This window comes from Mya arenaria, chromosome 8, assembly GCF_026914265.1.
Source record: "Mya arenaria isolate MELC-2E11 chromosome 8, ASM2691426v1".
In the NCBI taxonomy this organism is placed as follows: Eukaryota; Metazoa; Mollusca; class Bivalvia; order Myida; family Myidae; genus Mya; species Mya arenaria.
In genome coordinates, this window is record NC_069129.1 from 34,530,185 (window position 1) to 34,543,888 (window position 13,704).

General features: G+C 35.2%; 1 protein-coding gene across 7 annotated transcripts in view; it reads left to right on the top strand.

The window, feature by feature from the left end:
* The window catches only part of LOC128242778 (dynein axonemal heavy chain 5-like), a 109,099-nt gene that overhangs the window by 63,076 nt on the left and 32,319 nt on the right, over positions 1 to 13,704 (top strand). For all 7 annotated transcript variants that reach the window (XM_052960091.1, XM_052960092.1, XM_052960097.1 and 4 more), the window contains 14 exons: positions 150 to 385; positions 1,230 to 1,448; positions 2,826 to 3,127; positions 3,400 to 3,640; positions 5,423 to 5,622; positions 6,232 to 6,385; positions 6,708 to 6,871; positions 7,453 to 7,660; positions 7,964 to 8,125; positions 8,385 to 8,609; positions 9,088 to 9,260; positions 9,669 to 9,847; positions 10,089 to 10,276; positions 13,397 to 13,591. In XM_052960091.1, the coding sequence (XP_052816051.1) occupies positions 150 to 385; positions 1,230 to 1,448; positions 2,826 to 3,127; positions 3,400 to 3,640; positions 5,423 to 5,622; positions 6,232 to 6,385; positions 6,708 to 6,871; positions 7,453 to 7,660; positions 7,964 to 8,125; positions 8,385 to 8,609; positions 9,088 to 9,260; positions 9,669 to 9,847; positions 10,089 to 10,276; positions 13,397 to 13,591 (2,846 nt within the window). The remainder of the gene's footprint in view (positions 1 to 149; positions 386 to 1,229; positions 1,449 to 2,825; positions 3,128 to 3,399; positions 3,641 to 5,422; positions 5,623 to 6,231; positions 6,386 to 6,707; positions 6,872 to 7,452; positions 7,661 to 7,963; positions 8,126 to 8,384; positions 8,610 to 9,087; positions 9,261 to 9,668; positions 9,848 to 10,088; positions 10,277 to 13,396; positions 13,592 to 13,704) is intronic.

Sequence of the window (13,704 nt, forward strand, 5' to 3'; positions counted from 1 at the left end):
CAGGGTAAAAGAATAGTAGTAAACAATTGAGAAAGACTACCACAGAAAGATTTTATATTATATTTGCTAAGTCAGCATATTTATGATTGTTTGAGCAGTACTTTAATTATTTTCTTAGTAAAATCTGAGTAAAATCATTTGTAATGCAGAGAAGCTGAAGTTTGCCCTGAATGTCGAGACAAAAGCATGGAGGATGCATTATGGGAAGGCCTGTAACAACAAATATCGCAATGAAATGGAGGAGATATTCACATTCATTGATGATCTTAACAAGCGTCTTAATCGACCAGTCAGGGATCTGGATGATATTCGCTTCGCTATGGCTGGCTTGAAGGAGATCCGGGAGAGCGAGATCAAGATTGACATGGGCATTACTCCCATCGAGGTTTGTAGAATTAAAAGGGATCTGTGGCTCAACTTTTTTTTAGCTTGACTCTTCGAAGAATAAGGAGGATATACTACTCACCCTGGCATCGGCATCAGCGTGTGCTTCCGGTTAAAGTTAAAGGGCAAGTTGGCATTTTCACCTCTAACTCCAATACCCTTCATTCAGTTCACTTAATACTTCAGTACCATCACACAATGATAACCCCATATTATTCCAAATACAAATTATGGCTCTTTATCGAAAAAAGTTTGATTAAAGTTTTTTGGCAACTTTGATCACTAATACAGATCATTCAATGACCTCCATACTTTACACAGTAGCTATCACACAATTTGGGGCCCCTAGGGTCAGTTCAAGGTCACTGTTACTAAAAATGGATAACTGTTTGGTACTGAATAACTCTAGTTAGAGTTGACATATTGTGACCAACTCCTTAGTATGTAGGAGCTTATGGAGGACTTACATGGGAGTGCATTTGGAGGCCCTAGGGTCAAGGTCAAGGTCACTGTACCTAAACATAAAGAAATAGTTGAAACTGAATCCCACAACAATGGCTGAAGTTCTTCTGTCAATCATTGAAAACCTTGTTTTGTTTCATTGGGGGGTGTTTCTTGTTTACTCTTTACTCTTTTTTATTGCTTTTGACAGGCACATTGCATCATTATTGTATTAATTTCTCAGACAATGCAGCATACAGTCGAGTGCGCTGTCCTATGACAGCTCTTGTTTTTTTTAACTGGCTGTGATAGCCCGGGTGTAAGCATGATTTTTCATAATATTAGTTCAAATATTTACTGAGGTATTCCCTTAAATGCTTTGTATGCCTTAATCCATTTTACAGGAGTCATACACAATGTTGGCTAAACACGAGTTACCTGTAGTAAAGGAGGAGACAGAGCGCTGTGACACACTGCGATACTCATGGGAGAAGCTGAACGTGCAGGCTAATGAGGTTCAGTCCCACCTGCTAGAGATACAGCCCAACTTCAAGTCTGGCTTGATCACCGATGTGAAGGAGTTCATCACAGACTGTGATACCTTTTACAATGAGTATAATGAGGTAATAGATTAATATCAGGCCAGATTCCCATCTCTGCCCCCCTGTTGTAATTTTACACTCAACAAAATATATTAAGGGTCACATTAGTAAAAAAATTATAATGCTACCGAAGGTGGGCATCTAAAAATTGCACTATCTGTCTGTCCGCACACACAAACTGTTCTATAGTGGGCACTAATTCCTTCATTTCTTATAGAAGATAAATTTGTTAGCTGTTGCTTATTGGTTATGATTAGTTAAGGTTTGTAGGGCATAAGTGGGTATATATTTATAATGGGAGTTATAGGAAAGTATCTAAAGAAGGTTGATATGTGAGAACGTTGGCCAGATTTCAAAATAATTTCACACAAACGTTTCTAAGGTGGTCCTTTATCAAATTCCTCAAAAACCAAGGACCTTCTTTGCAACCAATGACCTTGCCAACTACCTTCATCCATGGCATACATTGACCTCCTTAGGAACTAAAGACTTTCTAAGCAACAAATGATTATCTTAGTAACTACCTTCATCCATAGTAACCAATGACTCCCATTGCAGCGATTGATTATCTAAGCAATCAGTTACTTCATTAGCAACCACTAATCACTTAAGTCATCAATGACTTCCTTAGCAAACAATGATTTCCTTAACAATCAGTGACTACCTTAGCAACCAGATTATTCCCTAGCATCCACTTACTTTATGTGTAACCAATGACTTCCTGAACATACAATGGCAATCAATTACATCTGTACCAACCTCTTACTTCTTAGCAACTATTTACATTGATAGTAGTCAATGACTTCCTTAGCAACATATGACGTTCTTAGCAACCAATGATTTCCTAAGCAACCACTTACTTCTAAGCAACCAATGACTTTCTTAGCAAACAATAATCACCTTGGCAACTTTCTTTATTCATATCAACCAATGACTTCTTATTACAACCAATGTTTATCCTAGCAACCATTGACTACCTTACCAGCCTATAACTTTCTTAGCAACCACAATGTATCTTAGCCACCAATGATTTCCTTAGCAAGCAATATCTTCTTTAGCAACTACCAACATCCACATCAACCAATAACTTCTTAAGCAACCATTGACTTCCCTAGGAACAGTCGGATTCAATTGCCATCAAATCCATTGTCCCTGGGAACAACCTGCTGTCAATGTCTTGACTTCTCGAGAAATTCAATTGATTCCCTGTGCAAGGACCAACATTGTTATCAACCGTTAAATTACTCTCCCACTCTGCAAATTTAAAATCAGCTTCTGGAAGGTCGTTACAAACAGGCTGAAATAAAATGATAAGTTTTGAATTAAATTGAATTATGTTTAAAATCTAGTGTTTTGCTCTTTAAATCTATTATTACCTTAAACTTTTTGTAACTACAGGATGGTCCAATGGTCCCAGGAGTTGCACCACGTGAGGCATCTGACCGTCTAGTCATCTGCCAGAACCAGTTTGACATCCTTTACAAGAAGTATATGACATACACGGGTGGCGAAGAGCTCTTTGGTCTCCCTGTCACAGAATATCCCGAGCTTCTCAAGATCAAGAAGGAGCTTAACCTGCTCCAGAAGCTTTATGGCTTGTACAACACGGTTATTGACACTGTGCATGGGTATTACGACATTCTGTGGACAGAAATCAACATCGAGAAGATCAACAATGAGCTGATTGAATTCCAGAACAAGTGAGTGACAATGTTGCCCAGTAATGGTAATTGTTATCTGATTCAAGTCTTTAATATAACCAATTTGTTGTAAACTATTTTTATTTTACATGAGTGCTAGTTTTGTGAATAAAAGTGATATAATTCTCAAAAAGACATCTGCTTGGCACACTGAATAGGATATTTACTGTAATAAACATCACAATGTTAACACTTAAAATTGTACAATTATAAAAAAACACACAAAAAAACAACAACAATTAAAAGCAATATACTTACCATTTTCCTGACAGATGCCGCAAGCTCCCACGAGCCCTCAAAGACTGGCAAGCCTTCGAAGACCTGAAGAAGACAATTGATGATTTCAACGAGATGGTTCCCCTCCTTGAACTGATGACAAACAAGGCGATGAAGACTCGTCACTGGAACCGAATGGCAGAGGTCACTGGACATGTGTTTGACATAGAAAATGAGAATTTCACGCTAAGGAACATCCTCCAAGCGCCACTGTTGGAGTTTAAGGAAGATATTGAGGTATAAACAATGTCAATAATTATGTAACAACATATTATCCTAAAATACTTACACTAAAAAAGATACTTCACAATATTTATGTTATAAAAAATCTGAGAAAAAACAAACAGTTATAATTTAAAATAGCAAAATGGTAATGTAAAGGTTAAGAGGATTTCATAGTCTCACTTTGTAAGGATTAAATTTGTTATTTAATTTTAAACATATTTTTTGCAGGAACGAATTATTTTTAAACTCCTTTTAAGAAATAGCATTGTGTGCAGTTACATTTGAGTGTTTGTCCTTTTGTATTCCAACTGTGCAGTGTGATGTCTGATCATTCTTTGTTTGTGTGCATTCTAGAAACTACAAAGTCATTTAAATATTAGGCGTACTGACCAACTGAGTACTGATGAGTACAAAGATTATCAGTTACGGGTAATCCTTCATGGAATCAAGTATCTCACAGTAATTTTATGTTTTAGTAACAACAAAAATGCATGTTAGCAGAAGTATGGCATGAATGATTTTGTGTATGCAAAGTGATGTCAGCTGAGATTTACAGATTGTCATAGCTGTCACGTTGTCATTGTTGTTGTCATTGGGGTGCAAAAGCTTGAATGTTGGCCTATAATGTAACCATTAATTAATAAAGTTATATTTAAATTGCAAGATTAAGCAAAACAAGATTAGACTTTGTCTGTTGTATTGAGAACATTAGTGTATGAACCAGTGGATGTCATGACGTTATTGTTTGTATAAGTAGCTGAATTGTTGGACCAGTGTGACCATCATTTAATCAATGGTATATGATGTTATTATATAATAACTATTGGCTACCGGTATTCTTATAAACAGCGGTATCTTGCTGATTTGTTTGTATGTTGTGCACTTGAAAATGTTCATACAGCTTAAAGACACAAACATATGTGGTTAGCTCTTTAAACATGTGTTCAGACACTGTTGCAAGAATTCCCAGAATTGGCTAAACTTTTTAATCTAATTGATAATATGAGGCAAACAGACAAGTGTGGCCAGCCGTTTGCAATGCCAAGTTTATAACAAGATTAAGTTTGCATGTGATGGAAAAGAAATCATTCACTGCTGTTACATGTATTGTTTATTGTTTAGGGTAGCCATTTTGAGGCTTACAGGTTTATACTTCAAAGATACCATGTCCATATAACAATGATGAAAGCCCCAAAATTGCAAGGAACAATTGCGGTATTATAAAAAGACACACAAAATATATTATATATTATAACAATTGGAACGTTTTCATATTCTGTATTTCATACTTGGGGTATAATTTTCACTGAAGTTTTTGCAAAGTTTTTTATCACATGTTCAGTTTTGATCTTTGATTTTGTTCCCAGTGTGTTGTCATGTTCACGACATGTTTCATATACAAGCTTGTCATGTTCTGTCACCAATTGTTGTCACTGGTTGTTTCTGCATACATAATGTACATATGGATTTGTTTATGTAAATAATATGTGTTTTAAAAAATTCCAACATTTGGTCTAGCCTGTTATTTAGCTATGAACAATTTTCCAATGTTTAGTGCTTTTAATAGAAAATCTCCAAGCAAATATCATTCCTATCAAGTATAAAATTAAACATTTTTAGTGATGATAATGCTATATGTGTATTTACTGTCAAAAATGGAAATTAAACAATGATTTTTTCTGTCCTGTAAACATGGAATTGACATGTCTTTCTAAGAAGTGGCATTTAAGTGTACCTCTCTTATAGTGTAAATGCTGAAGAGTTGAAACTGTAACTCACTTATTTGAATTCCAGGACATCTGTATCTCAGCCGTGAAAGAAAAGGATATTGAGGCCAAGTTGAAGCAGGTGATTGCAGACTGGAACAACCAGGAGTTTACGTTCGGAAACTTCAAAAACCGTGGAGAGCTTCTTCTTCGTGGAGATACAACCAGCGAGATTGTCTCCCTTATGGAAGATTCCCTCATGGTTCTCAGCTCTCTTATGAGTAACAGGTGGGTGGGAAAGGTTTAGAATGACTTAATGAGGAACAATAATACAATAGAATAGCAACTTCAAGAACCATGGAGATAAAATCAGTCACATTATTTCTTCTATGGAAGATTCATTGTTCACAGCTCTCTTTTAATAAAGGTGAGGTGGAGGGGCTTAGAATTGCTAAATGGATTGCACTTTTCTTAGGAGTTTTGTCATGGATAGATTTAGCTACTTCAAGAACTGCGGTGAATTTCTTCTCTGTGTAGACTCAATGAGTGAAATTGTCTCCCTTATGGAAGATTTACTTATGGAGATATGTTACTCAGCGCTCTTTTGATTAACAGGTTGGGTGGGAAATGTTAAAAACTACAAAACAATAATCATAGTGTTTTAAAGTACTTCCCTAGTGATTTAAAATGTCTGGAACTACTAAATGATCAGATTTAGCATAATTTCTGAAGCTTATAAGACAAAAAAATAAAGTAATAAGTTAAATCATATATGATGTGAAGGCTTCTGATGTTCAGTAAAAAGATAAATGAATACTAACAATTGCACTAAATATTCGATTAGAAAGCCAACCTTATGAAGACCATTTGTTATTCAATACTTCTGATCACATTCAGGTACAACACACCATTCAAGAGACAAATCCAAACATGGGTACAGAACCTGACAAACTCGTCCGAGATTATTGAGAATTGGATGGTTGTACAGAACCTCTGGGTTTACCTAGAGGCCGTGTTTGTGGGTGGAGACATTGCTAAACAGCTTCCTAAGGTATGTAAACACTCACTAAAAGATCAGTTGACTTGAAATTAAAGGGGTTTAATCTGCCTGCCTCAATGAAGTGTCACTCTGTATTAATGACTTTTGTTTTGCAATCAGTACATGTAACCTCAGACATGTTTGAAAGGCTGGAAAAAAAGTTTGGATAATGAAAAAAATCAGAAAGAATAAAATTGCCTCAATTATTTATACTAGTTTTTGTTTCCTTTCTCCAAGTTGGTTTGATTTAACTATAAAAAAAATGCACATGCTTTATTACTCTTTGGCTACAATTTCTCAATACTAAAAATAAATGCCTTTGACCATGAAACAGGAAGCTAAAAGGTTCAGCACAATTGACAAGTCGTGGATCAAGATAATGACACGTGCGCACGAGACCCCGAACGTTGTGCAGTGTTGTGTGGGTGACGAGACTCTCATGCAGCTGCTACCCCACTTGTTGGAGCAGCTGGAACTTTGCCAGAAGTCTCTCACTGGGTAACACACTCCTTCCTCCTTTTTTAATTCTTATCAAATCTTATGATAAATAATACACTACAATAGAATATATGCCAGTGAAAAAGTATGTGTAATGTGATTTTATTTGCAATGTACTTCAAGATCTTTCTGATATCAGACGGACTTTGAAAAAATTGTGAAAATCTTAACATGATGTATAGTACAACTAGTAGGTAGGCAATAATTTTAATCATATTCTGTGGAGAATAGCCATGTAATATCTATCGTAAGCCAGTTCTCTTTAGAGATTTTACTGACTATTACTTTTGTTGGCATTCTTTTTGCCTCATATGTTCATTTAAACACATTGCAAGTGTTCAATATTGATCTGCAGGGTCAAACAACCTTCTAAACGGTCCATTGATTATAACATTAACTTGATAAGAGATTGTGAAATAGACTAAGTCATGGTACTTGTAGACTATAAAGTGGAGTTTTCTGGTTCCAATATTTAAGTAGAATCTTGCAGTCAGTAGTACAGTGTTGTATTTTCCTCTCATAATACATTCATGTATGTATGCCATTTTAAATTCAAATAACACAAAGTTTTATTTTCTCAGCTACCTTGAAAAGAAGCGCCTCCTGTTCCCAAGATTTTTCTTTGTGTCCGACCCCGCCCTTCTTGAGATCCTAGGTCAAGCAAGTGACCCTCACACAATCCAGGCCCACTTGCTCTCCGTGTTTGACAACATCAAAAGTGTCAAGTTCCACGAGAAGTTCTACGACGTCATCCTGGCCGTTCACTCCTCAGAGGGAGAAACTGTGGAGGTTAGATGTTTTTTGTTTATTTTGTTTTGATCCTAAGTTCAATGGTACAGTTAAGCCAGGATTCATTTAGCTGTTCTTGAGCCATGGGCCATTAACCAATGCTTGTATCCATACTGGTTGATGAGTAAAAAAACTAATCTTTACTTTTCTCTTCAATTTGACAGTAATGTTGGGTTTTGGCTTTTCATGTTGCCAACAGGTGGATAAGAAATCTCTGCATGAAATAATTCTTCTTTTACATCAAACACCTTCTCAGTATAAACATTACCTGCCAAATTTATTAATTGTTTCCCGCGCTTTCAGTTTGAGAAGCAGGTAAAGGCTGAGGGTAATGTTGAGGTCTGGCTCATGTCGCTCATGATGATGGCCCAGAAATCTCTGCACGGTGTTATCCGTACGGCTGCCATGGCGATACAGGACCAAAGCTTCCAGCTGTTGGAGTTTCTTGGAATGTTTCCTGCTCAGGTCAGTAGGGCATATTTAGAATTTAATGGTTATCTACATATTTGTGGTTCAAGTTCAAACTTTCTTGACGTAAGCAAAAGAAATTAATATGAACTATTATATAAATATTAGATGCCATGGATAGCATATAATGTTAACTGGAAAACGTAACTGTCAACGGAGGAATAAGAAAATTCCTTTAAAATCACCTTGATACTTAGTTTTCACAAGTCTAAACTGACCTTGACATTTTAAAAGTTTGCAATATTTTGTTGTACAGGTTGGTATCCTGGGAATTCAGTTTATCTGGACGCGCGACGCAACCGATGCGTTGACCACCACGAAATATGACCGTAAGGTCATGAGTCAGACGAACCAGGGCTTCCTTGAGCTACTGAATATACTCATTGAGCAGACGACACACGACCTGAATAAGATAGAGAGGACCAAATTTGAGACGCTCATCACCATCCATGTGCACCAGCGTGATATCTTTGATGACCTGGTCAGTATGGATTACCTGTTAACACCTTTCAGCACTATATGAAGTTATATTATAAAAATTTGTATTTTGTGGTTTTAAGTAGTAACTCTGTTTTAGACATACACAAGTTCAATTTATATTTGATTGACACAACAAAGCATGCTGTCTTATAAATCAAACTGACTGAAAATGGTGAAAGTAGGAGCGCAATTGTTTTTATAAAAGGTGAAATGATAATTGTTTTATTGACTCTGAAGGACTTATTTTTTTCTTGCATAAACCCTTTAATAACATGTAATTTCAATTTATTTTTTTTATTAAAATGTGTGAATAATTCGAAATTATTTAAGGAAATAAAGTAAGTACTTTTACTATATAAAAAAAAATGAATGATAGAAATTATTTAAAAAAAATCAAGTTAGTATTGAAAACACATGACTAGTTCGAAATCATATCTGAAAATGAAGTACGTACTTATTATTTATGTAATTCATTTTAGTGCAAGATGCACGTTAAATCTCCCACGGACTTTGAGTGGTTGAAGCAGTCTCGGTTCTACTTCATCGAGGACCAAGATCGTTGCCAGATCTCCATCACGGACGTAGACTTCATCTACCAGAACGAGTTCCTCGGATGTACAGAACGCCTTGTCATCACTCCACTCACTGACAGGTTTGAGATTCTACAAGACTTTACACAAAAATGGAAACATTTACATTTTATGTGCTGCTTAATTTATCAGCACTTTAAATGATGCTGTATTCACTTCCAATTTTCATTGTGATAATCATGCCTATTTTCGATACATTTTTTGCTTTTCCCCATTTTTTAAAAATTGTTTTATGGCTGAACTCAAATGAAACTTGTGAACCTTGATGAATACCTATACATGTCTAATTGAGTATTTCATTTCAATGATCTTGTTTAGAGGCAGAGGGACCTAAGTCACTTGACAAGAACATTTTTACAAGTTAATTTGTTTATGTTAAGTACATCACCTACCTTATGCAAATGTTCAATCAAACCTCACCTTACACTTTGACTAGTAGTAAATAAGTCTTATATGATCATTCCTTTTAGATGTTACATCACTCTTGCCCAAGCCCTGGGTATGTCTATGGGTGGAGCCCCAGCCGGGCCCGCGGGTACCGGCAAGACAGAGACGACCAAGGACATGGGTCGATGTCTCGGCAAGTATGTTGTCGTCTTCAACTGCTCTGATCAGATGGACTTCAGAGGTCTCGGAAGAATCTACAAGGGTGAGTTCTTTAGACTAATGATTGCATATCGACAAGTTACATTGATCATCTGAATGCGTAATAGGTCAAATCTATTGCTTTTCTTTACTGGAACTAAATCAGGTTCGGAATAAAAATTAATTTTTTTTATAAAATAATTAAAACATTTGCCAATTTGAGGCTATGATCTTAATGAAATAAGGGTGTAATCTACATTTGATGATAAGAGTTCAGTTACCTGATTGTTTTTCCCATTGTACAGGTCTTGCCCAGTCTGGCTCATGGGGTTGTTTTGATGAGTTCAACCGTATTGAGCTGCCGGTGTTGTCTGTGGCTGCCCAGCAGATCGCGATCGTGTTACAGTCGAAGAAGGAACGCAAAAAGAGCTTTGTCTTTACTGATGGAGACACCGTCACAATGAACATGGAGTTTGGAATTTTCCTGACCATGGTGAGAATTTTGGGAGTTATGCATTGATCCAATCCTTAAGCCACAATTGATAAATAGTTTGTTTTGCGGTTTCCAACCCACACTTCAAGCCGTGTGTAGGTCAGTGAGTTTGTTTTTTAATTCTGTTATGAAAAATGAAAAAAAACATGACCATAGTTGCGGAGATTTTTATAATGTGGTCATGATACGCCAAGTAAACTATTTATTGATTGTATTCTTCATTTGATACCTTGTAACCAACTGAACCATAACCCATATTGATACCTTGTAACCAACTGAACCATAACCCATATTGATACCTTGTAACCAACTGAACCATAACCCATTTTGATACCTTGTAACCAACTGAACCATAACCCATATTGATACCTTGTAACCAACTGAACCATAACCCATATTGATACCTTGTAACCAACTGAACCATAACCCATTTTGATACCTTGTAACCAACTGAACCATAACCCATATTGATACCTTGTAACCAACTGATCCATAACCTATTTTGATACCTTGTAACCAACTGAACCAAAATAATAAAACAAAACCAGGCCCGGGTACACAATCATGTTTGATGTTGCTTTAAGGTATTTTAAGTACTTGGCTATTTCTTTATGAAATAAATTTAGCAGATCATAGCCAGTCATTTAAATCATATTTTTTTGCACTTTCAATCATTTTCAATGTTTTGCAGAATATTCAAACTTTTAAACTGCTGGTTCATTTTGAATGGGTAAAAAACGCACAAAAGAAGTTCTTACAAAGAAATGTGTTTATGTTACTGTAAGAGGTTTTATGTAAATATATATGGAAGAAATTAAGCAAGTGGTCATTCAATACAGATATGATTAAATTGTCTTTCTAATATTGATAAAAACCGACCTTGGCAAGTTAAATTAATTTTGTAATGAATAACCATGAATGGTATTGTTTTTATATCATAAGCAGTATTTTGATTATTTACAGTGCTAATTAAACAAAATGGCACTATAATAGAGCACACATTTTGAACACTTTTTATTTATGGCGTCATGTCATAAGTTATTGCACAATTATATATATCAAAATAAATATACACTGATTAATATACTAGTTGGATTGTTCTCCCAATTTTATTAGTTATCTTTGATTTCTAACTTCAGTTCAAAATATAAAAAGAACACTTTTTGTTGACATTTACCATAAAACTTTTTAGCATATGTTTTATTGCTTAAACCTGTAAATTTTAACAGACGAGTTGCAGTTTATTTTATTTAAATTGTTTCATTTTAAATTCAGAACTTTGTTAAAGTAAACAACATTGTTAATTTGAAGAAAGTTCTGAGCAATTAACTCACTTACTTACCAATATGTTTGCAGAATGTTTTATTAGGCTTTAAAGGACCTATCAAACAGTCGGATTATCAGTCGGTATAAACTAGTGACTCTAAAAATGGAAAATGTTGACTGTCTTTAAGTTGTCATGAGTCAAAAAAACTAGTTGTTTAAGCCATCAAGTGTTTAGCTTTATATCGATCAATGTGTATGAGTGTTTCCAAGCTTTCCTCATTTAATGATATTTTTACCAACTCCGTATTTATGCTTTTCAGTGAAGTATCATGTTATTTTTGCTGCTGTTATTTTCACTGCTTTTATAGATTTTTGTTCCAATGTTGCTTAAAATAATCATAGCCCTCACACTGCCAGGTTATAATTGTTTGAAATGATGTCACCAAAAAGACATCATGATTTTATGTTTCTCTCTATTTTCATAATGCAGATATGATTTGGTATTTTCCTATAATTTTAGCCAAAAGAAAAAGATATTTTGTTGATTTTCGGTGTAAGATCTTATTTATTTCACTCTGGATCAAAGAAAATTGATATTTTCACTAGTTGCTGTTCCACTTGAAAAATTATTGCTTCCCATGATCAATCAGTGGTATAAATATTGTTCTTACACCAAAATGCAACGATATTTAATGAGCATTGTTTTTGTATTTGTGCAGTTGATTTATTTCCACACTTTAAAGTGATGTACCTATTAGCTTTTCTGTTTTTCACACAAGAATAGTCGAGCCATTGTCATAGAATTGGTGTCGTTGTTGTCGTGGTTGTTGTTGTCATGCAAAAACTTTAACCTTGGCCATAACTCTAAAATTCTTCCAGATATTCAAATGAAGCGCGATACACATGTTGTAAGATAATATACACATTTGTATAGAATAACTCTGGCTTAGAAAGTGTCAGGTTATAGCCCTCTTTTGACTGAATAACAGCCAGACTAGTGATGAACTTGTTTAGTTAATTAATAACATTAACAAGAATCAGTAGAGGGGAAACTTTTCTTACTGTAGGATTTTATGAAAACAGAATTTGACCTGAAGTAGTACAAAATGAGTTTCATTGCAGCTTCATCTATGTCATTGAGTAAAAATGTATACTGCATGTATGGTTGCAGTCAGTTGCTTATGGTGTAGTTGATATATATTTAAGAAATATTACACACCAGACTGGCCGGTCATTATACTGCCATATGGCCCGAAGTGGTGTGTAATATTTCTTATATTATACTGAACATTTTATATTACCATTCAATAATTTTAAAGCACTTTAGATGTGTTTTATTGAATATAGCTTATAATGTTTACTTGCCACAATTTTGCTGTTGTAAAAAAAACCCAAGCCGGACTTACCAGTTGTATGACATCAGCGGTCCATATTATATGACGTCAGCGGTCCATATTATTTTTCGGTGAGGTCCGGACCGGCCAAAAATATAATATGGACAGCTGAGGTCATAAAACTGGGTTTTTCATTAATATACACTGATATATGGACCGATCTACTTTCTTTGTACATATAAAGGACACATTTATGTAAGGTATAATATATCTGTATAAAACATGCAAATAGAAAAAAGCATGGGCTCTGTACATATTTCATTCAATGAATTCTTAGTGATCATGTTAGCATGACATTATCTTTACATTTTTTCCCATTTTTTCTTTGTAGACATATAATCATTCAATGCAAGACTTATGAAATTATAATAATAGTTTCTCATTTTATTTAAACTGTTAATTATTCTGCCATTAGTGTAAAAAACTAACTGTTATTAAGAAAGATAAATGTTCATTTCAGAACCCAGGATATGCTGGTAGACAGGAACTTCCAGAGAACCTGAAGATCAATTTCCGTACAGTTGCAATGATGGTACCAGATCGACAGATCATCATTCGCGTGAAGCTCGCCAGTATTGGTTTTATGGAGAACGTGATTCTGGCCAGGAAGTTCTTCACGCTGTACAAGCTGTGTGAGGAACAGCTCACCAAACAGGTGAATACTTCAACTCTTTTTTTGTATTTGATTTTGTTGGACCATTGACTGTTGTGTGGCTGCCTTCAGGTCATTGGCAAACTGGTCTTGTGTCCACCAACCATAGTTAGTTA